This window comes from Anopheles coustani, chromosome 2 (assembly GCF_943734705.1).
Source record: "Anopheles coustani chromosome 2, idAnoCousDA_361_x.2, whole genome shotgun sequence".
Taxonomy (NCBI): domain Eukaryota; kingdom Metazoa; phylum Arthropoda; class Insecta; order Diptera; family Culicidae; genus Anopheles; species Anopheles coustani.
Genome location: NC_071289.1, coordinates 69,419,238 through 69,446,037, shown reverse-complemented (window position 1 = coordinate 69,446,037; position 26,800 = coordinate 69,419,238). Strand labels below are relative to the sequence as shown.

Sequence of the window (26,800 nt, the reverse complement as noted above, 5' to 3'; positions counted from 1 at the left end):
TATTCTTTTATTTTACACCACAAATAGCCAAAATATTGTGTTGTATTGCCAATTTTAGTCTTGAATAGCTTATGGTCCTGAAAGGGTTAAATATCAATTACTGTTAGCATGTTGGTCGTTTCATAATGATGTGTTACAAATCTGTTGAAGTTAAAATGATCAGACAATTCAAATAAAGGTTTAATCGTTTTGTTGATTTAGAAAGAACACTAATATCGTATCGGCGTATTTTGTAAAATGATCTCCAGTTAACGTTGAACAATTTAAATGTCAATACTTATTTTTTTTTCAAAACACAAATGTTCCAAAAATCAAACGCAATTCATATTCGATGAGCAGCCTTAAATTACCCAATACATTTGCTACATTAAATACATTATCAAGCATGTATTCTACTGTGTCTTTCTGGTGTTGTCATATTATTTCATAGGAAAAATTTTAATTCTTCATTACGGAAAATCCATTAGTTAAATTTATATCATAAAGAAATAAATTACCCTCCATTACTGATGCGCGTATTGCCCCATTTTCCCCTGGATGAAAACACATCCCCCCCCTCTACGAAAGGTGGGCAAGGTGCGTACGCTTACCTTCGCTGAGTAATGCCATTATTGCATCGGGAAAACTGCAAACGAAATTCTCGTTAAACCGTTGCTATTTACTCACTTACCGATTCCCTTTGCCAACCTTTGCACTGAAAAACCGGCCGATTGCTCCCTCACTGTCGCAGTGTCTACGCTCTCTCCTCCTGCATCTCGATGCACCAAACGGGCAACGGCAGCTCGGTGTCAAGGTGGGCCTAATTATAGCACCCCATTCAAAAACCTTCCGTTTTTCCCGCCGCTAATAAGCGGCGGAGAGGGCAGGAAAAAACACACCGCGAGACACCACCACTTCGACGATTCCTGCAAAAGCGTGCGTCATGGAACCGACGTTGGCATTATTTTGCGAAACAGCGTGTTGCTATTAGCATATCGAAAGCTGCATCATCAATGGAACGGTACGGAGTCCTTTCGGCGCTTTGGTGTGGGGGGGGGGGGGGGGGGGGGAGTACTTCGGGGGTGTGGAAGTGACGGCCAACCTCCCCGAAGCACAACAATTAGCATTCAATTATCATCATCGGTCTCCGTGCGTCGTCGTCGGAGGGAGGTGGTGGGGAAAATACGGTCGCCATCGGCATAGTTTTTGTTTGTTTCCCGGAAAACAGAACCCCGAAGATTGGTTGTTTGTTAAAATCATTTTCCCCCGAAGCGGTCAACATTAACACTGTCCATTTCGAGTGGAACGGAGTGAGTTTTCAGGCGCGAGATGAGTTCACCGTCTCTGAGCTGGAAGTTTTCTTCGGTACCCCTTTGCCATTCAATAAAGTGAATCACGTGGTTTAAACCCAGTTTTCCACGTTGCTGAACGTGCGATAGCAAATTGGCTTGCTCGCCTTATCAGCACCATATTAACCGGGACGGTCTTTCGAGAGGCCCATTAGCATAGACGCCACTGCCAACCCGAGGTGGTAGGGTAATTAAATCGCTCGTTGAGAGTGTCCTCCTCCCACCGTTATATCACCCCCTTTTTGGGGTTAATTGTGGTGGAAGGAAGCGTTAATCGAAAAGAGTGCGAGAAAAGGCCACGTTGCTTCGGAAGGGGGGGGGGAGGTTGGGAAAAATGATACAATATTGTTTTTTTTTTGTATTTCTATTTTCCTCCCATCTGTTCGTCGGATGCCATCGCGTACGTATTTAGTATTTGCCGAGCGTTCTAATTTAAATTTTTAATCCACTATTTATAGGGCGAAACAGAGATTTGTCGTTGGTTTTTCTCTTCGCATTTGTAGGTTATAAAAATGAACAGCGAGATATGTTTCGCTTGCTTTTTTTTACTTTGCATACCGCGCTCCTTTATGAGGGTAATTTTTAATTTTCTTTGTCGCCCTCCTACTTCCGGGTCGGTGCATTTTTCCTCCAAAGAAAACTTTGTCCTGTCTTTGATTGACTTTCCACCCGGTTGGTAGAAACAAATCTACCATCACTTGGAAACAACACATGGATTGAAACACCCTGTGTTGGGTGGATTGACTTGGCAATCCCCACTCCCCCCCACTTACACACTCACACACGATCCTTTGGGATCGCGGTCTCTCGCGCGCAACTAAAACAACAACAACAACAAGCACCGGCACGGAAACAAGCTCGTAAAGGTCCGCGGCCGCGCTATGTCTGTGTCTCACACCTCAAAAGTCGCCTACCACCCGCTCGATCGTCGGCGGTGTCGGATGTGTATAGCACAGATCTTCTCTCCGAACGTGTCCGGGGTCGGGTTGGCGCGACCGTTCGGCCACCAGCACGGTTCAGTTCGGGCACGGATTCGAACGAGTGCAAACACACACGCCTGTTCTACCGCTCGCCAGGAAGAGTATCGTCACATTGTTTCCTCTTTGGGGGTAGTTTTGATCGCAAGTGCATCGGGCGTTTTTCACCGTTTCTACTCGTGATTCGATGATTTAAAAATTACTTTCGGAAAACTGTTATTGTGTTATTTTTCTTGATTCGCCCCCCCTCAAAATAAAAGCATTCAGTGATCGGGCGCGCATTAATGAGTGCCATAATTGGTTGGTTCATCATCAAACACCAGCAGTGAAGCGCGCGCCAGTCATGTCCGATAAGCTGAGGTCACCAATCGGGACCCGACCGAACACAGGCCTGATAAACCCGCAGACAATTTAATAAACATTCGCGACGTGCACTTCGAGTGATAGAGGGACTTTGGGAGACACACAAAAAAAAAAAAAGTGACATTTATTTTGTCCTCAAGCGAGGGCGGTGATTGTGTGTTTGTGGTTTATTACACCAAACCCGTTTTCCTGCCAGTGACGCTTGCTGCCCTTGACTAAGTTGGTTACGTGTACTCCAAACTGCGCCGAACGTCGACTACGGATTATTGCGGTCACCCAGCGTGTTACGGTGTTGTGATATTCGTGCCCGTTAATCCCGCGGAGGGAAAACAGCCAAAGCCTCCAAACTCTCGACGCGTTTTTATCGCCCCTTTTTTCGGTGACACAAGCCTGCGGTGTGACGACATTCGCCATGTGGGGTGGTGCAGCGGTGAAAATGGCGTTACTTTATCAGTACAAAGATAAACTGTGCGCGGGAAACGTGTGCGTCAGGTAGGTTACAGCGTGATCGTTTTTCCCCTCCCCACCCCCCGGGGCATAAGAACACATGGAGAGAGTGAAACAAAAGTATTGTATCCCGCTTTTATGTAAATCATCATCGACTTATCAATTCCTCCGGATCAGGTCGGTTGGAAGTCAAACCACAAGAGGGAGTGAGTACACGTGAAAGGTGGGGTGGTGAAACACGTGAGATCGAATTGATATGCCCTCTGCGTTCGTTTGTTTGTTGCATAAACACGATCATATCCAAACCGGGTTTATCCGCCGTGTACTCCCAATTGATAGAGTAATTGTCCTATCCGGGATGGAAGTAAATCCCCCGACCGTAGGTTCTAAACCGTTCTAACGATAGTTTTATCTCCATGCAGCTGGACGGTGTCGGGGAAACCCCACCACCCGGTCGGGACGGGAAGTACTCAACAATTGAAGATAAAAATAATTGACATAACAGTGTGATTTCAGCTAGATTTCCTTACGTAACGTAAGCTGCCAATTATCACTTTCCATACGGTGGCTCCGAAGGCATCATCTGTGTCCTCCTATGGTGGTTACCATCGACCGATGTAACCGTTCGATCGGCAACCATCCCCCCCTCATGTTGCAACCGCTCAAAATACTGGCCGTTTTTCCGCTTGGGCGTTCTTTCAACTGCACTTTCAGCGCAATGTCAGATGCACTTTCGAACGACAACCTTGTCGATTTACGTTAATTAAGAGATGGATGTCCCCCTCCCACCCCGGTCACGAGGATGGGTAACCGTCCGAATAATTTGCTCGAATGATCACCAGGACGCACAGCAGCAACAACAAAAAGGACAAGTCGCATACATTCGATGCCAATATTGCTGCTGCGACTCATCCCAAGGCAGAACGGAAAAAATCATTTTTTGGTGACAAAACTGCCTTGGCCACCGGCCAAGGATAGCTAATGTTGTACTGCTTCTCTGGTGTATTATTTACGGACGTCGTCTGATGGCGTGTTTAGTTTCACCCCGACTAAAATGTCCCCGAATGTTTGGGTCCGGGTAAGCGCTCTCATATATCTTGCTAGCCTTTTTTTTTTGTTTTGGTTTTTGCTACTGAAGCTCATCGAAATGTTAACCCAATTTAAAATGAATGGTGACAAAATTGATTACACTTGTTGAATGAGAGTTGTAGTGCGGAATTGCGTTGGAATGCCAATAGAGCAATTTTTCATTTGCTATCCACACCCAGATACGATGACGTACGCGGCCACGACCTCGAAACGGACGTGTTGAATCTAATACCGTCCATTGGCAGATGAAATATTGCAACTTAATATACCCTCGGCGGAAAGGAGTGAGGAAATTAAAAACTTCTTAAGCAACCGGTTTCCAATTCTTCCAATCTCCGAATGGGGCGCGAACCAAGTAAAGCGGGGGTAATCTATTGCACAACTTTATGCAACGATGAAACGTTTAGGATTCATTTTTCCATCCAATGTCTCTTATGATTTACTTATGAATGCGCCTACGCACGACCTTTCTCCGTATGGTAAATAGGAGCGAACGAGCATTCCGATGAATTCTAGCTGAAGGCGCGTATATTTAAACCATTCTGCTGCGCAGAACGCATTTAATTATCGGTGGAAATCGTCCCCGATTTCCAAGTGGCCTACGAAGGACGAGCCAATCTGGATGTTCTGTCGCGTGATTTATTAACCTAGAAGAACCTTAGAAGGACGCCCGTATAAAATAGCATAAATAATTAAAACCATTCCAAGAGATGTAAACAAGTTGCAATGAAAAGTGTTACTGCAGACTTCAAGTTGTAATTAGCAAGCTTATTTTAAGGGAGAAATGTGATACGTTGACCTTGTATAACGACAAGTTTGAAATGCCACGTTCAACATTTTGAATATTATTGAATGTGAATTTCGAAAAAATTTCTGAAAAATATAAAAAATTTAAAACAAGCATCTTCAATAGTAATTAAAGACAGCATCCTTCTTATTAAGTTTAATGAAATCGATGAATTTCGTAAACGAAATGTCAAATAATTAATAAACCAGTTTTGAAACTTTAAAAATAAATTATCATTTCTTGTATAAATAAGGATTCTCTCGTTATTTGATAGCAAGTTTAGTTTTCTTTATCGTTTTACTTGTTTTTGCTTTTGCAGTAAAACTGAAAAAATGCATATTCTTTCCTTTTTTATTTCCTTTTTTCCAAAACTGTTCATTACTGGTACTGGTAAATATGTTTTGAAATTTAAAAAACTGTTTCCTACTTTGGTATGATTCTTTTTAGGTGTATTTTCAGGTCAATATGCAAAGAATTGAGTGTTGCACAAACACACGATCACTGAAATATGTATAAGTCGCTACTTCCGGTATAGCACGGAGAAAACATTGGCAAATTGCAATCTAAAACAGCAAGAAATAAAAAAGTACACTCCATCACAAAGTTGCAAAATGCTCTGGGAGAATCCTTATCAGTCGTCTTGCGCATCGGCTAAAAGAGTCCACCAGCTGCACAAACGTGTCAGTGCTACATATCTTCTAACAGCTTTTTTTTCGCATTTGCTATCTTACCACCAAGCAGTAGAGTAGAGAATCTTTTCCCTTGAACGACGAAACCACCTGGCCGCTCACCACCATCTTCAACTTCTTCATGAACGTTGCGTCCTCCAACTGTTGATCGAAGTTCGACGTACACATGTCAACACTCGGTGATAAAGTGGTAACCGGTAAACAAACCATCGACGCCACTCCAACGTCGACGCGAAAAAAAAAATACACACAAACACACAAGAATTCCATCGGAAAATGAAGCTAGAAGAAGAATGGGGAAGTTTCCATCAGGCTCAAATCGACGGTCCACCGGGAACGTCTAGCTACCAGCACCGAGCAGCTGGCATCCGGGAGTGGAATCGAGCGCCCATTGCCATTTTTCCATCCCGGTCCGGAGGATGATGCGGTTGTGTGCTCTCAAGAATGGAAGCGGGTACGATCGCTTTTGTATTTCGCTTTCACCGTACGGAAACGCGTACGCGTGCCGCGAAGAGCATAGGTATGGAAAGAAGGGATAGATTGTACCGTTGTGGTAAATATTTTGATTTTATAAATATTTACACACACACTTTATGCGGCGGATGACATGGGGGGCGGGTTGGATGGTATACACGCGGATGGAACCACCAACCATACACGACGACGACGACGGACCGAGCTTAGAAAGAAGTTGGTCAGCATGGCGTGGCCAAATCAATATGACGCCGCACGCGATGTTGAGTGTTTGATAGCAGCCAGCAAACGGCAACCACGACACACCATTTCCACGACCACACTGTGTCCTCTTTCTGGATGGCATTTTCCTCGCCAATCCGTTGTTAGCTCTTGCGTAGGTGGGGGTGGTGCCCGGGTGGTGAAAAGAAAACGATGTTCGCGAAATAATAGTAATAATACGCGTTGCGTGCGCGCGACCGCTAACTACGAAGCGACTGGAACCGCTTTTTTGTCACGACAAGAAGGGGTGTCGGGTGGGTTTTTTTTCTTCTCCTACCCCAAGACGCACCCTGATAAGACACGTTCTCCAAAATAAACTTCCTCTGATGAACCTCACCCAACAAAGTGTGCTTGTTCCCAGCTAGGAAAAAGGGAAGAGAGAGAGGGAGAGAGAGAGTGACAGTCCCTGCTGTTGCTTGAAGTCCTGAACGGACAGGACAGAGCGCAAAAGGGTGGCCGTTTCGCGTGCATTGAAGGGGAAAAATATGCGACCATACCAAAACCACCACCACCCTCCCGCACGGACGGCCAAGAGAAACCCTATCCCGCTTCCATATACGGCGCGACCCGAACGACCGAACGTACAGATAACAGCCGCAACATGCACGCCACCGTAGCGGTCACACCGTTCCCTCGGTGTTTGTGAGTGTGTGCCTTGGCCAAGGCATCGACAGACGTAGGCGCACCCCTTGCCAAGAGAGGGTGGGAATGGAATAGTTAGTCGGCGTCGTCATCGTCGTTAGAAAAACCTATATCGATGACGGACGGAACGCGCCGCGAACCTACCGAAAACTAGAATGAGTCGCGCCAGCAAAACATCGCCGCCGTTTGAGGTGCCCTGACGTTGGCACCCGGCACGCACACAACCCGACCAGCGCGCTCCGCTTGCCACCGGCAAAGGAAGGTTACGTGCTTTTTATCAGTTCGGTGTGAAGAGGCTTGTGGGGCTGCTTTTTTCTTCTGTATTTATTCTTCCTCCAGTAATTAAGGTGCGTTCCGCGAAGGTAGACACCAAACGGCTCACCAAACGTCAAATAAAATAAATCATTTGGCGTGTGAATTCGGGGTGGAATCTTCGCGCCTTCCCCCTCCCCCCGTTCCCTCCCAGGGGCGTCGAGGAGACAGAAGGGTGTTTTGTGGTGGTTGAGACAAATCGTGGACCGTGTGGTTGTTGCATCGAATCTCCAAACCACTCCGGTATCAATCTTTCAACTGATACGCGCGAGGTGGAAGAGTTAGTGAATCGCCAGACATCTCGCTTGGAGAACTCCTCTTGGTGCATGCGACCGGTATTATACCGTTGCCTTTAGCGTGTCATGTCGTGTCCCGCGCTTTGCCTACAGTGGTGGAATGAGGTCCGGGCGTGCTGCCTCAACTGTTGCGCCGCCGGAAGTGCTGACCAGCGGCTAAGTTACGCCTCGGTGGAGTACCATGAAGTGGAGGAAAAACCAATCCTACACCAACCCGGGTCGCTGGACCTTGCCGATGGTGGTGGCAGGTAGGAACGCAGTGTGGTCATTTCCTTCGCGCGCAAGGAAGTTTTAACGGGGAACGATTGTGAGCCACAAACACACGAGTGCTGCTGCTGGTGGATAAGCTGATAAGCAATTTGATTTAGAAGAATTTTTGTAAAGATAAGCAACCTTGTGGTGTTGGTGATCACGGGCCGGCAAGTTTGTTGGGCGCGTAACCTATTGGGAAATTTTTTGGTGAACTTGCTTCAGTAAGTTTTGTGGCATCGTTCGGTCGCGTTGAAGTAAAGCATCCGGTGAGCGTGAGTCATGCCAAGTTCAAGTGAACTTCGTCCGAAGACGTCCCGATGGAGATTGGTCCCGTTCGTAATGCATGGAATACTCCGCAGGTTGGACCATATAGTATTGCTGTGTACTAGACGTGTTATCAGTGTTATCGAGCGTGTCAATACGCCAATAACCGGGGCTTGGGGATGATGTGATGAATGGGAAACAACCGGACAATGCTCATTTTCATTTCTCGAACATTCCTTTCAACCAGTCAAACAAGTCCTTAGGGTGACAAACGTGGGGCTTCTAACTTTCCTGCAAAACATAACACCGGTTAGAGGCTATGAAAAAATACGATTAACATATAAACAAGATAAACAAGATACAAACGTTTGCGCAACTCGCGGTGGGTTTGAAATCATCCACACTAAACAATTTATTGTGTCGTCAGATAATCGCTTCATGGGGGTAAACCGCAGTTCCAAGCGAAAGATTGGTTTGATAAGTGTTGCCGAAACAGTGTGGTTGATAAAACAATTAATATTATCATCGATGATAGTAATGTATACATATAGAACACAGAAAAACGAAGCAAAAAGGAGAAAATCTTCTAGCAGTTGATTAAGTGACATATGCATCGATGACTTGTTTAATGAAATCTATGGAACGAAACAAAAGCCAGTGATCTTTGACATACGTCTGAAGTTAATTTTTGAAAATAATATGTTTGAAAAGTATTCCCAACAAAACGGTTAACCGTTAACCGATTTTCCTCGTGTTCTTGCAGGAAAAAATGGCTTCCGACGCAGTTCCGGAAACTGTCGCACGGCAAATCGGATAAGCTACCCCCGGTGGAGAAATCACTCGTCAACAAGAAGGGCTCCGATAAGAAGGTTAAGGTAAGGGGTGTGACATTGAACCTGACGTCAAGGGGAGATTTTACAAGTACCGGTTTTTTTTCTCTCACCACAGTCCAATCAGCAGGAAAAATCTTCGAGCGAGCTGGAACAATCGAATGCCACTGCAGCGGCCGCTGCCGCCGCCGCCGCTGCTGCTGCCGCCGTACAGCAAGAAGCGGAGGACGAGGAGGCGACCGCAATCGAACTTCCGCCACCGATGAAACCGATACAGGACACGGCCACCGCGCTCACCGCCGCTGCTACCGTCGTACCGTCGTCCTCCGAGGATGCCACCGGTGCGGCAAATAAGATCACGAAAGCGCTCTCGCTGAAGTCACTCGAGGAACCAGCCGGCGCACAGCCGACGGCGGATCTGGCCGAGATCGAGCAGTTTGTCAAGCAAAAGGTGGAAAGCCTTAAGTATCTCGATAATGATGGAAGCAATGGAAGTGGTGCCATGACGGCCGCGGGCCTGAGTGTGGGTGATGGAACCAGCAGCAACATCTCGGTTGGCACGTCGGCCATGAACGGTAGAGCTGGTGGGCATACGATCGCCAAACCTGCCATTTCGCCGCAGTTCTCCGAGACGGAAGCTACGGACGAGAATCAACCCGAGGAGCAGGGCATCGAGGATATTCTGCGAAAGCGAACGTACGCACTGCGTGAACTGATCACGACGGAAGAAGCGTATGTGAACGATCTCTCGCAAATAGTGAACGGGTGAGTGCATGATGTGATGGGACAAAGCAGATAGAGAGAGATCAACAACTGATCTTCACTTTCCCGCTCGATTGTAGGTACATTGCGGAAATTCGCAACCCCGCCAGTACGGTACCGATCCCGGAGGATCTCAAGGGGGGCAAGGAACGGATGGTATTCGGTAACGTTGAAGCAATATACGAGTGGCACCGAGAGTAAGTACCAAGCACTCCCTTCCACTTGGATCAACTCGCGTTTGGTTACTAACCCTTATGCATAAACTTTCCCTACAACAGTTACTTCCTCAAGTCGCTACAAAAGTGTCAACACGACCCATTAGAGCTCGGAGAGCTGATAAAACGAAGCGAACGGAAGCTCCACTTGTACGTCGTCTACTGTCAGAACAAGCCGGTCTCGGAGCACATCGTGCAGGAGCATATGAGTTACTTCGATGAATTACGCTTAAAATTAAAGTATAAACTATGTGTAAGTATTAACATCGATAAGGCGGTTTGAGGAAGTACTAGTTAATCACCAATTTCCATATTTTATATTGTCTCACAGTTAGGAGATATGCTCATCAAACCAGTCCAAAGAATAATGAAGTACGAGTTGCTGTTGAAAGATATCCTGAAGCATACTCAGCGGGCCGGTCTCACCAAGGAACTACCAGTATTGAAGGAAGCGATGCATATAATGCAAGTAGTTCCTAAGGCTGCCAACGACATGATGGACGTCGGTCGGTTACAGAAGTTTGAGGTAGGTTCAAATGGAACAGGGCATTTCTGCATTGTATGTGGTCGATAAATTGTAAAGATATTGAACTGGTCAAAGCAGCCATTATAAATGGTCATAGTAGCCATGTGAAAAGCTTCAATAGCTTGTATAATATTTTAATTCCACTGTTACCACCCATCAAGAGTACGAAATCTTATTTTTTGTTTTATTTCAGGGTAAAATAACAGCACAAGGCAAGCTACTGCTGCACGGTCCACTGTACTGTGTGGAAGGTGCCTCTAGTAGTGATAAAAACTCGTACAACTCACAAAAACCTAAGGAGCTGCACGTGTTTCTCTTCGAGCAGAACATCATCTTTGCGGAGATAGTAGGAAAGAAAACGCAGTTCACCAGTCCAAACTACATCTACAAGGCACATATTCAGGTGAGTCGGTTAAAAGACATTGACTCTGTTTAGCTGTGTGCGTTTGTTCGTTTTTTTAACCTAATTTACTTTCCTTCTCTACAACGTTTGTCCTTCAGGTGAACAAAATGACGCTGCAGGATCTATCCGATCAGGCCAGCCACCGGTTCTCACTTTGCTCAATCGATCCGCAACGTTCCAGTCTGAGCTTCGTTTGCACCGCTCCGACCGTCGAGCTGCACAACGATTGGCTCAACACGATACACGAAATACTGAAGACGCAGAACGACTTCCTCAAGGCCCTCGTCAGTCCGATCGCCTATCAAAAGGAGCTAACGAAGGATTCGTAATGTGTGTGTGTGTGGTGTGTACACAATCGGGAGTTTGTTTGTTTCTCTTTCCCCAACCATTGAACTATCGGTTGAACTAGTATTATTTATTTTACTGGAAATCCACCCGGTTGGTTTTCAACCATTCATCCACTTCACAAAGACAACGGTGTCAAACATTACACCTCAACGGAAAAGGTGGCGCAGCTATTCACAAAAGCTATTCAAAGGATGCAGCAGATAACATAGTCAAACCAGTTAGTCAAGCAGATGATGATGGAGGAGGGTTGAGGGGCTCAATCCGACAAATTGAAACTTTCCTTAGTAGTGTTGAATATGACTTCACGATCCTTTCGCCGTAGTTGTTTCCAATAGCCGAAAGTGGTTGCGTACTTTCTCCAACAGAGCACGACGGGCGGTTCACAAACTATTGGAAGGATAAACAAAATAAAGTCCATGACGATGAACAGCGGTCGGAAAACCCTATGGCAAATCACGATACAGACGAATGTGATCAGATCAGCCGGGAGGGGCAACTCAGCATCCAGGCGTAAGGAGGATGAATAATAATGCAGCACACATAGTTGTAAGACGTGCACGTTCATCTTTCACGCTTGCTAACACAAAAAACACACACACAGCATCGGTCGCAGAGAGGACAGCTAATATGCTATGTTAACGAACAACAAGATATAAGTAAACCATACCAAACTTACTCTTTAGAATCTACTTGAGCAAAGATTCGATAAAACGTAGATAATATTGGGTAGGGACGCACAACAACACAAAAGTGACTGGCGGGAAGCAGTGATCGTCCTTCGACAAACTAACACTACTTAAAACGATCAAAGAAACGTAACTCATGAATCAACCAGGACAGGACGTTTTTTGAAAGAGAGGGCGAAAGATGGTGGTGAACAGCAAACAGTAATATTAGAATAGATTGCGAATAACAAGCAAGCGAAACAAACAAACAAAACAAAACAAAACAAAGTATATATTTTATTAATATGATTATTAACAAGACGGATATCAAGTGAAAACAGCTATAACATAAGAAGTAGTGAGACGCCAGTCGGTGTAGTAGATACAAAAAAACACCCCGCCACGTCACATTGGCCCATCGACCATCTCAAAGGCCGGCTAGGGTTGCAGTGAAACGGAAACACGGATGAATAATGGAAAAATTAAAAACTTAGACAAATTGCGTAACAAAAGCCAAGAGTCACACGAGAACTGAGAGACACAAACAAACACAAGTAAACAAGATGTGCAGACCGCAAAATATTTTTGATATTTTGAAGTTTTTTCTCCACCTCCACCCCCCCTTAGTAATTGCACAGCAGTAGTAGGAGCGCAGGACATGTGCACGTATACATTCGCACGAGTAGCTCAAATTTGATGCCGACACAACAGGGGCAGGGACAGGGAAGGGGGCAGCATTATTGGCTTGGTGCACCTCAGGTTTCGTACGCAAAGAAAAGAAATTCACGTATTATTGTGAAAACAACCCTGATCGATCGTGCGATTTATCTTGCACCATAATCGGGTGGTAGAGTTCGAATAGTTTTGCTAGCATTCTTGAAAAGACACTCCTTTAGAAAGGGAGTGGGCATTTGCTTTTGTATACAAATAGTTTTTTTTTCGTGTCTGACGTATTGGCAAATCAAGATCGAAGTGACGAACTTTTGTCGAATTCGATATTTTCTTCTACTAGACGAAACGAGTACAAGCTTTCGTTCCTTCGCTTCCCGTGTGTCCCCTTTCCTAAGTGCAGCTAGTTAGAGCAATTGAATCGTTCTTATCGACAAAGCCTAACCAAGATAACCTGGAATCAGGAATAAGCAAACACCACAAGCAGGAAATCCGCTGATAGCCCACACACAACCGGTCGATTACAGCAGGACGGGAAAGAAACAAATATTTTGCGATTCGGTTCCTCTTAACTTTATGACTGTAGGTTATGTATAGAAAAAAAACTCGAGCTTTATTTTCAATGCTTTTAACCGTGTTAACGTAAGGGAAACGACTAGCATCACTATGCTCTATGTTTTAAAATGAATACGGCTTCTTTTTTATCTAGGTTTACCGTTGTAAAAACATAATAATATTTCCATTATCATTATGGATAAATGGTCGTTAGTTTAGCTTCTATTTTGCACACATCTTAATGTAATGCTCCCGTTCGGTAGGCACAGCAGAGAGTCCAGTATCTTCTTCTAAGAAAACATTCAAAATCCACGCACATGTAGTGCAGGAAATACTTAAACCAACATACAAAAATGTATCCCACCATTGGATGTTGTTTGCAATCAACCATTTTTAACACGCCGGTCTTTGTGCGAGTGCTTAAGCTTTTAAACGGCCATTTATCCGGCCATCTGATCGAATTGGTGCGTACGTTTCGTACGCACGCTACTATACTTGATCTTTGACTCCAGAGATTGAACGTATTCATATGTTCGGCGGGATATCTCCCTTTTTCCCCTCAATTGCTATTCATGACGAGAAACCGAACGCGAAGCGTGACTTGTGCATTCGTTCCAGCTTTACGGATTTAATGTGGTTATGTTATTGAAATTCTAAATGGCCCGCAACACACTAAGGACAGAATGTGTCATAGTTCTGGGGTACGCAAATACTACCGTGCTAGTATGGCCGGACACACAAAACGTTCGATACGATTCGAAATCAAAACTAAATATATGAAAGGAAAACGAAAGCGCCCGTGTGTGTGTGCGCGGTAGGCAACTTTAGCAGCGAGCAAGAATTAAGAATGGATAAGCAAACATTTGTGTGATAATACATAATAGTAATATGTTATAATGTTTAATTTATAACCGTACCCTAAATTTAATGGCGTAAGAAAAGTTCCAACACTTGCTGCTGCTGGCATTGTTGTTTTTTTTTTTCGTTTGTTTCCTTCTGTTCTATCGATTGACCAGAGCTCGATCTCTCCTTAGCAGAGATGATCCCCCTGGAGTCAAATGAAAATGGATAGAAGTATGTCATGTAAAAATAACACGCGCTCAAAGGACACGTGCGCTAGAAAAGAGTGCGACCACACACTGTCGGTGATCGATGGCAGCATTATTGAATAGGATAACTATACTGCATCACAATAAAGAGAGGAACGGGAAGAAGGAGGAAAATCGATCAAAAAGTGAGAATAAATGCACTTGTAATCGTTGTATATTGCGTTCAAATCAAAATAACAGCAGCAAAAGTTGAAGAAAAGAAAAACAATACACAACAAATCGACTAGAAGTAATTACTGATCCTCACAGCTCACAGGAAAAAATGAGATTGAAAAATCCAGAGGAGATAGCAAAACAAAAAATGTGACATGGATGAACAGAGTGGGAGAACGATGATATAATGATACGGGAAAATAATATGAATAAAAGCTGAAACTACCCGCAAAGCATGGAAGATACATAAGCTGTGCGATAAATAAAAAATACGCTATCTGAATTATTTTTGATTTGTCCGAAACTGATTCACTCCGAAATTTTTAATTAAAATAAAATGGTTAAAATATTTGCATAAACTTTATAATTATACATTTTCCTTTTTTTATCGCTTATTACTTTGAATCGTTTAGAAATTTGTTTGGAAAGGACAATCATTAACTTTTTGTTACAACATAAAGGAAACTTGTGCAACCTCAAGTGGCAATAAACAAAAAAAAAGGAATGAAGTTATTTGACTTTGATGTTTCAGAGAAAAGGATAATTTAACAACACGGATATCAATTTAAATCTGTGTTGAGTATTTCCAAACAAAAATAAAAAGGGGTGATTGTAACCACAGCTTCGTCGGGCGTAGCAACTAATGGCGGCTCAAGCGTGGTGTTTCAATTGAACATGCAAAATATTTCCCCAGTCCGTTTTTTAACCTCAAAACTAACCTCTGATTCGTCTGATATCATTTTGTACATAATCTTTACTAAATCTACATCAAATGCTTTACAACGGCGCCGCGATTCGATTAATTTTTGAATATAACCGGAAGGCAATTGCGGCTTCTCGGAAATGGGTCCACCGTTCCGCTGTCAGGAACGAACCCACCGACAAGGGGGTGCGGATCGGAACTTTCATCGCAACCCCATCATGACATTTTCCGACATGCGGTACCCGGTGTGAAAAGAGAAAAATGTGATGTGTGCTTCTTAGATGGCGATCTGATAAAACGTTGAAAATTTCACCATCAATATACGCTCCCGAATAGTATGACTATCGCGTTCAACGCTACATCGTAGCAGCAGCAGCAGTAAGCAAAAGCCTTAAAAATCGGCCCGCGAAACGCGCACGAACATCCGAGTTTTTCTTTCTGCAAAAGTCCATCGCGAGCTAGGCACGGGGTGCTGTGTGCGTGTGTGTCTGCCTTTACTACACACCTTCCGCATTAAAAGAGTAAACCACCGGAGCAGCAAGGAAAACCTAACCACACCGCACCGCAGATCGCAGCAACCATCGTTCGCTAGAAACTCGACAAACCAGCGACGAGCGCACGGGCTCTAACTGTCCACCGGGTGTGTACCGCTCAGAAAATCCAGAGCCAAAGAAAAACCAACCCTCCCTGATTTCTCCAGCACAGCCGCAGTTGGTTAATTGTTGGTGCATCGCGTAGCAAACAGTACATTGCAAAATGGCTGACCAACAAGCAGCGAGCGCTGTCGAACAACCGCAACAGCAGCAGCAACAGCAAGTTCCGGCCCCGGCTCCGCAACAACAACAACAGCAACAGCCGCAGCAGACGGAAACTTCGGAGCAGCAGCAGCAGCAGCAACCACCCCAACAGCAGCAGCAAGTGCAACAACCACCAGCCCCGGATGCATCCCAGAAACCGGCCGCTGCCGCCCAACCTGCCCAACCCCAAAAAGAAATCATTGCCATCAAGGTGACGGGAGTGGTAAAATGGTTCAACGTAAAGAGCGGATATGGCTTCATCAACCGCGGCGACACGCAGGAGGACGTCTTCGTCCACCAGTCGGCGATCGCGAAGAACAACCCGAAGAAGGCGGTCCGATCGGTGGGCGACGGCGAGCAGGTGGAGTTTGATGTGGTAATCGGCGAGAAGGGCAACGAAGCAGCCAACGTTACTGGCCCGCAGGGTGAACCGGTGAAGGGCAGCCAGTACGCAGCGGAAAAGCGTCGCGGCTACCGGCACTGGTGGCAGAAGCGCGGCGGTCGCCGCCCTGGACAATCGCGCCCTCCGAAAGACGGCCAGCAGCAGGACGGTGGTCAGGGTGATGGACAGCAGCAGCAGCAGCAGCACCAGGATGGGCAGGTGCAGCAACAACATCAGCAGCAACCGCAGCATCAGCAGCAGTCCGTCAAGCAGCAACAGCAGCAACATCAACAGCAGCAGCAGCAGCAGCAACCACCCCGCCGCTATCGCCCCCGTGGCCGCGGTGGTTACTCGTCGTACTACTCGCGCCCTCCACCACGCGGTCCTCGTCGCGACATGGTGATGAACGATAATGGCCCCATGGACCAGGGCCAGATGATGGACGACAACGGTGGCATGCGTGGTCAGGGTGGACGTGGCGGTGGCGGTCCGCGCCGGTTCTTCCGTCGCAACTACCGCAGCGGAGGACGCGGTGGTGGCATGGGAGGCCCACCGGGACCACGCCGTGGCGGATACCGACCGGACTATCAGAACGACTACCAGCAGAACGGCGGTGGACAGGAGCAGATGGTTCCGCGTCGCGGCGGTGGCATGCAGGGACGTGGTGTCGGTGGTCGTGGTCGCTTCCCACGCCGTGGTCGCAACGCTCCGCGCCAGCGTAACGACGGTGGTGTTGGCGGCAACAACAATGCCGTCCAGAACACAACCACTGAGAGCTCGGCGTAAGTCAACGGTTCCGACGACGACGACCACGAGATGGTGGGTTCTTGACCACCACCACCACCATCATCATCACCACGACCGGAAGAAGATCATCATAGAAGAAAAACGAGCGCGCGCTAACAGCATCATCTTCGCGCGGCACAACATGCACCGAGCCCTCTCGAATCGGAACTCCCACAATGGAAACATCAAGAAAAGCAGGCTGACCGTCACTCCGAGGAATGCAAGGCACATCGAACTGGCGCCAACGGAACCGCTCAACACCATTGGGTTCCCCTTTCAACCCTGCGAAAGTCGAGGAAACGAAGTGTGTAAGTACAGCCTACTATATCCTTCTTTCCGAATGAGTTGATTTCCAGCTGATCCACTACCGCGTGGTTGACAGAAACATATAACATACAGCTAAAAGATTTAAACGTACGAAAAGATCGTCAAAAAGGCGCGATAAAGGAAGAGGTGTCCTAGATTAGAGATACAGAGAAAGAGTGAGGAACACAATCGCGATCCCGTTGTCATCATCAATTGCTCTAAGAACGATCCTATATCGACGCCGTCCGTTTTCGACGTTCGTCCTTGCTCGGTGCGTGTGTTCAAAAGGCCTCGAACAACAGAAATCGGATACGGGATCAATACCCGAATACCCGGAGAGCGTAAAGAAGAAGAAGACCGATAGCAAAAGAAAGATAGTATACCATTTACTAATGATTAAAACAAAACAAAAGCATAATACACATTGCATTGATTACGACAAGAATATGATGAAATGAACCGATATCCTTTATAAAAAAAAACCTATCATGCAGGAAAACGGAAGAAGTGTGAAGCATTTTCATATATTAAATAAAACAAAATGAAATGAAACAAGCGTGTGAAAACGGGCGTTATGAAGAAGTATGGGTAAAGATCAGAAAACAAAATATTAAAAATTCGTAGAAACTCGTAGGAAAGGGAACAGCACACAGATATATAGCTATATGGAAAGCAAATGATGAATCCTTGCGCGAACGCGAAAAGATGGAAAACAACTATATCATGTGTTGAAATTTCGAGAGTAAACATCCATCAAGAACGCACGAGATCCCCAAGAACTTGATTTGCCGCTGCTGCCGCTGGCGCGCGTCCCTGAAAGATCTCGCCATTCGACGCGCCCGAAAAGGGGACGCCAAAGAAAGGGAAGAGACACAGAAGCAGAGGTTGGGTTGTGAAGGGTTTGGAGGGCAAAGAGTCGCCAAAGGGAATGCAAGTATAGTAACACCAGGGGACACAGCAGTGTCAGTCCAGTAGCGCACAGGCCAGGCGTATGGGTATGCTAACATCGCTTGCATCAAACAACACAGCAACAAGAAACAGGACCCCATTTGTGTTTGTGGAAAGGACGAACAATGATGCACCTGCTGAAACCATGCAAAGATGCATTCGACAGGACCAAAGGAACTGAAGTGCTCCGATGGTGTTTTGATCGGTTGGTATTATGAAACCGCAGGGTGTTCCTCCTCCCCCTGTTAGAAAAGGGAGAACTGTCTAGAGCCGATGTGTGTGGCCGAGACGCTCGGTTTGAAGGTTTCGGATAGAAACCACTACAAAGAAGAACTTAGTGGTGGAAATGAACAAAGAGAAAATCAACCCCATAAAATGATGCTAGTACTTCTGCAACTACGACATTACACTACTATCAAACAAAATTAGTTATTTCTTTCGTAACGCGTTCGTAACTTTGAAATGTAAATCATTTCTCCCCTTGAAACCGAGAAGGGATGATCGAATGTCACACGAAAGGTTGGGCCGTTGTGGGAAAACCCATTTTTTAACCTTTCAACAATAGTTTAGCAGGTTTAACTTTTTCTTTAATCATTTACGATGGCTTCCGTTGGAGACGTTTTACACCATCTTGCAAACATTTACGTAAAAGAATACATGACTTCTAAGTGGCTGTTCGCATGTTGCCACAGGAGCAAGATGTCCAATGTAAAATCTTGAACTTTTATCCAGGGAGAACACAATACAAAACAATGATGTTGGAATTTTACGATCAAGATGGAAAGCAAAACCACACAAAACATGAAATAAACTAAGCAAAAAGGAACCCGGGAGAATATTTGAGTGTGCGTTTGAGTTTCATTGAGTAATATAACCGCAAGTTTTTTGGAGTTACGTGCAACAAGAGACAAGCAACGCTAAGAGTAGCGAATGTAAAAGGAATTATTATACACTACTTGCAACCAGCAACAATAAGCTCTAACAGTCTTATCAACCGGAACGAGGCTGTACTACCCTCCCCCGTTGGTCTTGGTGTCGGAAGCGAAAGGAACGTTAGGCCAGTAGGAGTGGTTCCGCGCGGACTTGCAGCCTCGTGAAGGTTTTTACTAGAAATTAACACGCGAAAAGTTTAAACGAAATAAGCTACCAGAGCCCCAGGGGTCAAGTTGTGGATGAAGTCAGTCGCGCAGTCCCCAAGATTTTCCGTGTCTATAATTACTGTAGTTGATTTAGAAGGCAAACCGAGTGCGAGTGAGAGACAGAGCGGACATATGCTGGGGAAGGTTAGCGAGCATCTTATCAACAACACCGGCGGTGCAAAGGGAAAAGAAAAGAGAACGATAATTGCAATTGAAAAATTGCTGCAAAAGCGTGAAACTATTGGGAAAGGGATCGCTCGCGATTTGTGGTTAGGTTCTCTCCATCTTTCTAACCTTACACACCTCGCAGATCACGTGGTCGGCAGCGAGCGATTTCGATCACATGCACCACGTGATGATCGCCATTGTCCCCTAATTTTTCGGCCTATTCTTAGGATCGAAGTTTAGTTGACTGCTGCTAATTTACTCTATCGAAGATGAGTCACGTTCATGCTTTCTTTTCCTTTTAATCCCCTTTTAAAATGTGTGTGTGTGTGTGTAGTTGCGTTGTCGCATTTTGATTTTATCTGATAAAACACACCCTTTGATGATTTCATTTTACCTTTTGTTTTAGTGTCTCGTTTTAGTTTTTTAATCCTCCGATTGGAACACAGCACACGACCACGACGACCGTTTGTGTAACGATTTGTGGTCCATTGTATTTTATTTTATTTTTTTTCTGTCTTTTAAACACCCCTTGGCTTGTATAATTTAAACCTGCGCTACCTTACCTTTACAAAGCAAGTCCTTAGCATAAGAACAGCGTACAAATGATTGGTTTTGTTTTGTGCTTTTATTAAAAAGACAACGTTTTTATGTTGTTCTCTCGCCAAAAGAATCCATCGGTAGATATTCGTGTGAGAGCGTTTTCGGGAAGCCGAAACTACCACTTTCTGCCGGCAAACCACCACCCCCCGGGTGGGCATTTTTCTCATCATGCATTTTTGTCTAATGGTGTTGCGGTGTGCTCCATTAACGTGAAGGAAAACGCGTTTCAAAATAGACAACAACACTGGCCGTGCACGAACGGCGAACGCACCGGTGTGAAGGCACAAGAATTATATTTTTAGCAATTTCTCTGTGGAAGCGCTCAAATTTGAAACCGGCCCAGCACCGTTAGTTGCCGCTTGTGTGTGTGTGTGTGTGTTTGGAGTGTTTGGTTGCCTTGAGAATCACTGAACCGAATCCACCGTCATCGAAGGAGAACCACCATGAATAGATGAGGAAGAAGGAGGTAAATCTTGTGCAGAAGCCGGCAGTGTATGCTCGGACGGTCCGAAATTCGCCGATATATCCACAGTATCTAGCAGAAGGTTTAGGCGTTGTTTTAGATTCTTGTAAGGCTTTGTGTTCCTTGTTTTTATTTTATTACACACGTCCAGCTTTTTTCCTTTGTTTGTTGAAAGTGGAGATACAAACTCTCGCGGTATAATTAACAAGATACAATGAAATTAAGTAATAAAATTTGAAATTTATTAATACACGATACGATACACGATAGTTGCCGGTAAGCTACAAAAAGAAGGGAATGTCTGGTTGGAAGGCAACAGTAGAAAACGCAATTCTCCACCGTCAATATCCGGAGAAGAGGAGCTACAAAAAAAAAACAAAATACATTTAAAAAAACATACAACCATAGTAACAGCATGAGAAACATTGAAATGAAATAACAATTAATCCTTTATTCCCGGTTAATATAGATCGCATGATTAACATTAAAAAAGAAAAACTAAGAATGCAACTCCATAGTTTAAAACGATTAAATACGCAGAAGGTGCGGAAATTAAGTTGCTGCAGAAGAAGGATCAATTAAAGATTAACGAACATAACAATAGCAAACAAAGGTGGAAAATTTTAAGAGCAAAGCAAAGGTAAGCAAAACTACTATCGTAAAAATCATCTTAAATAAGGAAACCATGCAACAACAAAAAAAAGCAAACACACACTATGTACTAGTAATAAAGATGCGTGAGAATGCAACAAGAAGATGAGAGAAAGAGGAGACGCCAAGCAAAACAGTGTGGAGCACTTAGAAATGGGGACAGTTTGCCTGTGCGAAGAACGTGTGAGAGGTGTGAGGCAGTGGGTAGAGCGGAAGAGGATGCAAAACATACTATGAATAAATGTAATAACAATAATATGCAATGTAGTGTGAACGCCACCTAGTAACAGCAATTACCACAAATAAATGCAGTGGTTCTAAGAAGCATAAACAAAAAAAGAATATCCAATAAGCAAAGGGAAGTAAAACACACATAGGGAAGAAAAGGGAACCATCGAAGGAGACCCATTTATTAATGTTTAAGTAAGAACAAAACGCAACACGCGGTGGTGGACAGCGTTCGATCGTGCCGGAGTGAATGGGAAGCAGCCCATCGTGAAAAACGTGGACACAAACAAGGAACAACTTCACCAGTTCGAGAGATTCGAGTTGATTCGAGAGATGAAAAACCAACATCAAGGAAACGCGAAAGTAGGCGATGGGAAATTTAGCAACATCAACATCAAGAGTACCCAGCAACAACAACCGGCTGAATACAACAGAGGCAAGATGACGTTTTCATCTTTCTTCGGAAGAGGGCGTATTTCGGGTTTTCGTCTTAAACTAATATCCAAGTAGACGGAGGCACCGAAGTGCGATTTCTATCCGCAAGAAAATGACAAATCTAAAACGGTTTAATGTCGACACTTGTGAAACATATAAAAAAAAGAAAACCAATAAAAAAATAGCAAAATTTAAATTGAGTTTTCATTTTCTATGAGCGATAATTTTCCAATGGTTAAATTCTTTCAAGCCTTTTCGTAAATGCAGGGGTGATGACTATTCCTGAATGACAATGTGTATGGTTGAGTTTATTTCTACTAACACGTCGTATCACAATTTAGCCTTACTAGTAAGATGTTTTCAGAAAATGTGTACCTTAGATGTACAGCGACCCATCCGCCGGTCCCAGATAGTGCAGCGAGATGAGCAGTACATCGATCAACGTCCATACGCCCAATCCACCGAAACTGAACAGCTTGCCGATGCCTTCCTGCCAGTGGCCCAAGAAAAACCGATCGGCCCCAAACCCGCCGAGGGTAATGCTCACAATAAGCGTCGTCGACCAACGGTAGCCCTGCGTCCAATTGCACGGGATCTTTTTCATGAACGTCCGATTGCCCATGCACAGTATTTCCGGGTGCACGGTGCAGTTGGTCTTGTACTGCGAGTCGATCGAATTGCATCCACCCTTCTGCTCGCAGTTGTGTTCCCATCGTTCGGTCTGATAGCAGTAACGACAGATCATGGGTCGCTTGACTTCGGTTGGGTTAGCCGTCGTCTTTAGCATATCTCCGTGGCAGACAACATTCGTTTTCGGGAGGCAGGAAACGTTGATTTCGGCCCCGTATCTGCACTGGGGAATGTAGGTACACTGTAGGCAGGAGTTCGGCAGGTCCGTGCAGAGAGTTTCGTTGGGGCAGTGGCTTGTATCAGAAGATGATTTGGTCTGGAAAAGGTGGATGATGGTAAATTGATGTGATTAAGTAGTGGTTTCTACGAGCAGAAAGGTTACGGTTCGTTACATTCGAATTGATGGTGACAGCCGACCGGTCAATGTCGGAACTTATTTTCTCCAGTTTTGTAGGCTAAAAGAAAGAGCATAACATGTGAGACTAGAACGCATTGCACAGTATAGGGTGTTTCTTTCTGCTTACAGTTACTTCTGGATTATTGGAATTTACGGCTGGAAAAGTAAAATGTGTAATCATTAGCCGAATTCGACGACTACTCCTCGCTTACAAAGGTTACCAAACTTACATGATTGTGTAATTCGTATATGCGATAATATGAGCGACATCATCAAAAACACGACCGACTTCCAGTTCAATCGCACACATCTTCCTTGCAAAAGACTTGTTAACATTTTGAATCTAACACCGCAAATTATGTTCCTTTATTTGTTACGACTTTTTCCAGTTTGTTGTTGTTTGTGTTTATTTACCATTTGACAATTGGGACAATGGATAGGTACGGTTCCCTCAATCGGTCAAAATTATCAAGTTTAAAATTGGCTCGAATTAGCTTTGTTCAAGTAACCTTTTTTTCCAAAGCAAGAGGTTAATTCTGCAAATCAGTTTCAAGAACCAAATATCGGTGTAATAAGAATTTTATAAATACAGCCGCTACCACCTTGTAACGTCGTCTGTGCCATGACATCCGTTGTTTGCTATGGTGAATCGAATGCGGTTCTCCGTAGCAAACGACGGAAATCATAGCACGGACGACGGTTCAATATGGTAGCGAATTAATTTACGAAATGGTGTTTAAACCTATTTTTTTGGGGTTTTACTTTACATCTTTCCCACACTACCATTTTGTTCAAAAAATAAGAGGAGTGAAGAAATCTCATCCGTACAATATTCTTTGAATTCAAAGAACTGTTTATGTGTGGGTTGACTTGTAAAATTCGATTCAGTCACCTAAAACTTTTCAACAAACTAGTAAAATCAACAAAAATTTGAATTTATCTCCAAGGTATTTGAGGCGTTTTGTTAATAACCTTGGTCAAAGGGTAAATATTTTGTTGTCAGCACAAATGACAGCTCGTACCTCGCAGTGCTTCATTCGACAGCCAGTTCATTTAGTCACAAACTGCAGCTCGAAGAAGGAGGATCGTTTGTTCCAGCTTCCAGCTGTCATTCGGGTGGAACATTGATTCTTTCTGCATTCCCAAGTGCATACGCACAAGGGCGCGTAATCGATAAAAAGATTGCAACCCTTCCAAAGCCTCTCGATAAAATATTTACCCGTGTCCGTGTTTATGTGAATGTCGGGAGTATTTCTCCAAGGTGCGCAATTTGTTTGGTTTACCCCGTTTATCGATGGCGAGAAAAGAAAGGGAGTCGCTCCCCACGCAATTAAGCATAAAGCAAAAAAAAAAACAAGTGTGCTATCATAAAGGTCCTTGCATAAAACAATGGACACCAAGGCGACAAGTAAATGTTGAACGAACACGCAACAAAAAGAAGAAAACCTGGTGTTTTACCTTTGGAAAACCGGCATGTCCATATTGTTTAGAGCTGTGTGGTTGTTTTGGGTGTGATCACATTTTTCCAGCAAGAAAATTCCTACTACGGAAAACCCCTTAGTAGAAAGTTAGAGGCGTGTAGTCTGCTTTATCGGGAGAGTTTGTCGTAAAGAAAATTGTATCTGGTCATGGAGTGTGACCCTTCTAGTGCGGTGCAATAGTGGTGCTTGTTCTTTGTTGTGACGATACAATATAAAACGAAGGGCAATCCACGGTTTCGTGCTAGTGTCATGCGTGCGCCGGTATCCTGTGGAAGAACCGAAACGAAAAATGTGGAAAGAAAGTGTTTCCGTGTCCTTCCCTCCTGGGTATTCCAGAGATTTCCAGGCATGATTCATGCGATGGCCATCGTTTTCGATAAGCCATATCGAATCATCGCTCATTTCCACTGCAGCTGTTGCAATCCAAGTGGGCGAGATAAATGTCACTGAAAAACGGATAGAAAATCGGCATCCATTCCCAAACGTGTGGTGATGTCATTTACAAACTGAGGAAAATGTTACTGATTGCAAGGTTTTTTTTCTTCTTTTAGCTAAAATACGTTTACTTTCCTTCAAGAATAAAACCCCAACTTTGGACAGCATAAGGTGCGGCGCTAAGAGAAGAAAACATAACAGCTCCAATCGAATGAAATCCATTCATCTGCAACACGTTTTGTGTGGCAGAAAACGGAGGAAAAAGGGAAAACGATTCGCAGATCGTCTCAGGCCGGCAGCAGAGTGGCGGTGGAGCTGATTTCGTAAATCGTATGCAAATTTGATGCATTCGCGAGTGTGTTGTTTCTTCACCCCTCGTCATCCCCTTCTCTAACTGTTTCGTTTTCTGGGGCTCGAGACAACCGCTGCAATAACAAAATCAGCTCACTTTTCCCCTTTTCCCTATTTTTCCTTTCATTACCCACACCACACCTTCCGAAGATAATTATCGATGGATAAACGATTGCCGGCTGCTGATCGAGGGTCGTTTTTCTTCCTTTTCGCCCTTACTTGCTGCGTTGCATCTAATTGCTTTCCCTTTTTTTGTATCTTCATCGTGCAAAGAGAAATGATTTCATGTTAAAAAACCTAAAAAAGAAGTGTTGACCGGTTTTCTAACTTGCACAGAGTTTGCAAATTTCCAATGCAAAGTAGTCATCGACAGTGTGTGTGTGTCTGTGCGTGAAAAGTGTTTCTAATCCAGTAACCATCGTCTGTCAGCTGTTCATCTTCGAGCAAATCGATCACCGGAAACAATAGGACGACGTAATCGGATTCGCTTCTAGCTCTCGCAGTCACTCCAGGAGCTCCGGGAAGAAAAAGGTAGGTTGGAGTAATCGGGGTGGTGGTGCAAAGATAATGGAAATCGTCTTCGCCTTTCTTCGACAGTTTCATTCGATTTGGTGAAACTTTCTTCCGTGTTCGATCGGTCGTTGGCAACGCATTGTTATTCCGCGAGCCACAAACGAAATGTGTTTTGAATGTCAAATCGGTCCCGCAAAAGGCTCCAATATTCGAAATGAATTGACACACGGGATATTCCAAAACGTTCCAACTCAACGCGCGGGGTTGGGTTGCTTTGCTCATTGCTAGTGTTATTTAAAATTGACGTATGTCTGCTTTCTTTGAAATTCAAGAACCAAGCCAAAGGCCGGTGTGGCAACGCCCGGTACATGCAACCATCTCGAAACCGGTCCGGGCCGGCTTGTTCTCAGGTTCCCGTGCGGTGGGGGATCCAGTTTTTCAACAGGCCAAAAACCGGAAAAAGATACATGAGCGGAGGAACCGATGCTTGACAGCTACCACATTAGTCTACCATTTCCTAAGATCCCTTCGAATCGATATTTCTTAGCTTTTCTGTTGGTTGCGTTTCGCGTCCTGCAATAATCCCATGTCGCGGTCTACTTTTGTTTTTGCTCCCGCATTTCTTTCGCCCATCCTTCTCGCCTTGACCTTGCGGTGCGGACTTGTTTTTCTTCGGGTGCGCGGTAATACGGTAATGCCGTAATACTACCACTTCTGCACAGTAATACCACTGGGGATACTGGCCTTTTGATGCCTTGAGGTGGGAGGTAAGGAGAACCGAACAGAGGGTGACTGTAACGGATTTGTGTATGTTTGTATTTTTAGGTCAGCGTCATTCGAACGCCGGCAGGGGGAAATTCCTTTCGTTTAAATTCTACACACGTTCCTTCTTTTTCGTTGCGTGTCGGTGCTTCGGTAATATCAATATTTTTAATTCTGACTCTACTGCATGAAAAAATGCATTGGCCTCA

The 26,800-nt window shown here is 44.7% G+C and overlaps 3 protein-coding genes across 3 annotated transcripts in view; 2 read left to right on the top strand and 1 right to left on the bottom strand.

Annotated features, from left to right (window-relative positions):
• Positions 1–14,679, top strand: part of LOC131266890 (triple functional domain protein) — a 66,464-nt gene extending 51,785 nt beyond the window's left edge. Inside the window, exons 8-14 of the mRNA XM_058269571.1 lie at positions 8,945–9,056; positions 9,130–9,776; positions 9,854–9,970; positions 10,052–10,241; positions 10,320–10,514; positions 10,708–10,917; positions 11,016–14,679. Of these exons, the coding sequence (XP_058125554.1) occupies positions 8,945–9,056; positions 9,130–9,776; positions 9,854–9,970; positions 10,052–10,241; positions 10,320–10,514; positions 10,708–10,917; positions 11,016–11,246 (1,702 nt within the window). The 3' untranslated portion in view covers positions 11,247–14,679. The remainder of the gene's footprint in view (positions 1–8,944; positions 9,057–9,129; positions 9,777–9,853; positions 9,971–10,051; positions 10,242–10,319; positions 10,515–10,707; positions 10,918–11,015) is intronic.
• Positions 14,680–15,875: 1,196 nt separating this feature from the next.
• On the top strand, positions 15,876–18,367 carry LOC131263079 (Y-box factor homolog). The gene has a single exon (XM_058265226.1). It carries the CDS (start codon positions 15,876–15,878, stop codon positions 17,082–17,084), a length of 1,209 nt encoding a protein of 402 aa, XP_058121209.1. The 3' UTR covers positions 17,085–18,367.
• Positions 18,368–22,317: 3,950 nt separating this feature from the next.
• On the bottom strand, positions 22,318–23,435 carry LOC131263648 (TM2 domain-containing protein almondex). The gene is made up of 4 exons (XM_058265879.1): positions 23,280–23,435; positions 23,177–23,205; positions 23,045–23,107; positions 22,318–22,968 (listed from the first exon to the last, which is right to left on the bottom strand). Exons 1-4 carry the CDS (start codon positions 23,383–23,385, stop codon positions 22,399–22,401), a joined length of 768 nt encoding a protein of 255 aa, XP_058121862.1. The 5' UTR covers positions 23,386–23,435; the 3' UTR covers positions 22,318–22,398.
• Positions 23,436–26,800: the final 3,365 nt, after the last annotated feature.

Excerpts from the sequence above, each read along its gene's own strand:
- LOC131263079 (XM_058265226.1), top strand. The coding sequence starts at position 15,876 with ATGGCTGACCAACAAGCAGCGAGCGCTGTCGAACAACCGCAACAGCAG.
- LOC131263648 (XM_058265879.1), bottom strand. The coding sequence starts at position 23,385 with ATGTTAACAAGTCTTTTGCAAGGAAGATGTGTGCGATTGAACTGGAAG. Across the intron at positions 23,206-23,279 it reads TATACGAATTACACAATCAT|CCGTAAATTCCAATAATCCA; the intron begins GTAAGTTTGGTA and ends TTACTTTTCCAG. Across the intron at positions 23,108-23,176 it reads CCAATAATCCAGAAGTAACT|CCTACAAAACTGGAGAAAAT; the intron begins GTAAGCAGAAAG and ends TCTTTCTTTTAG.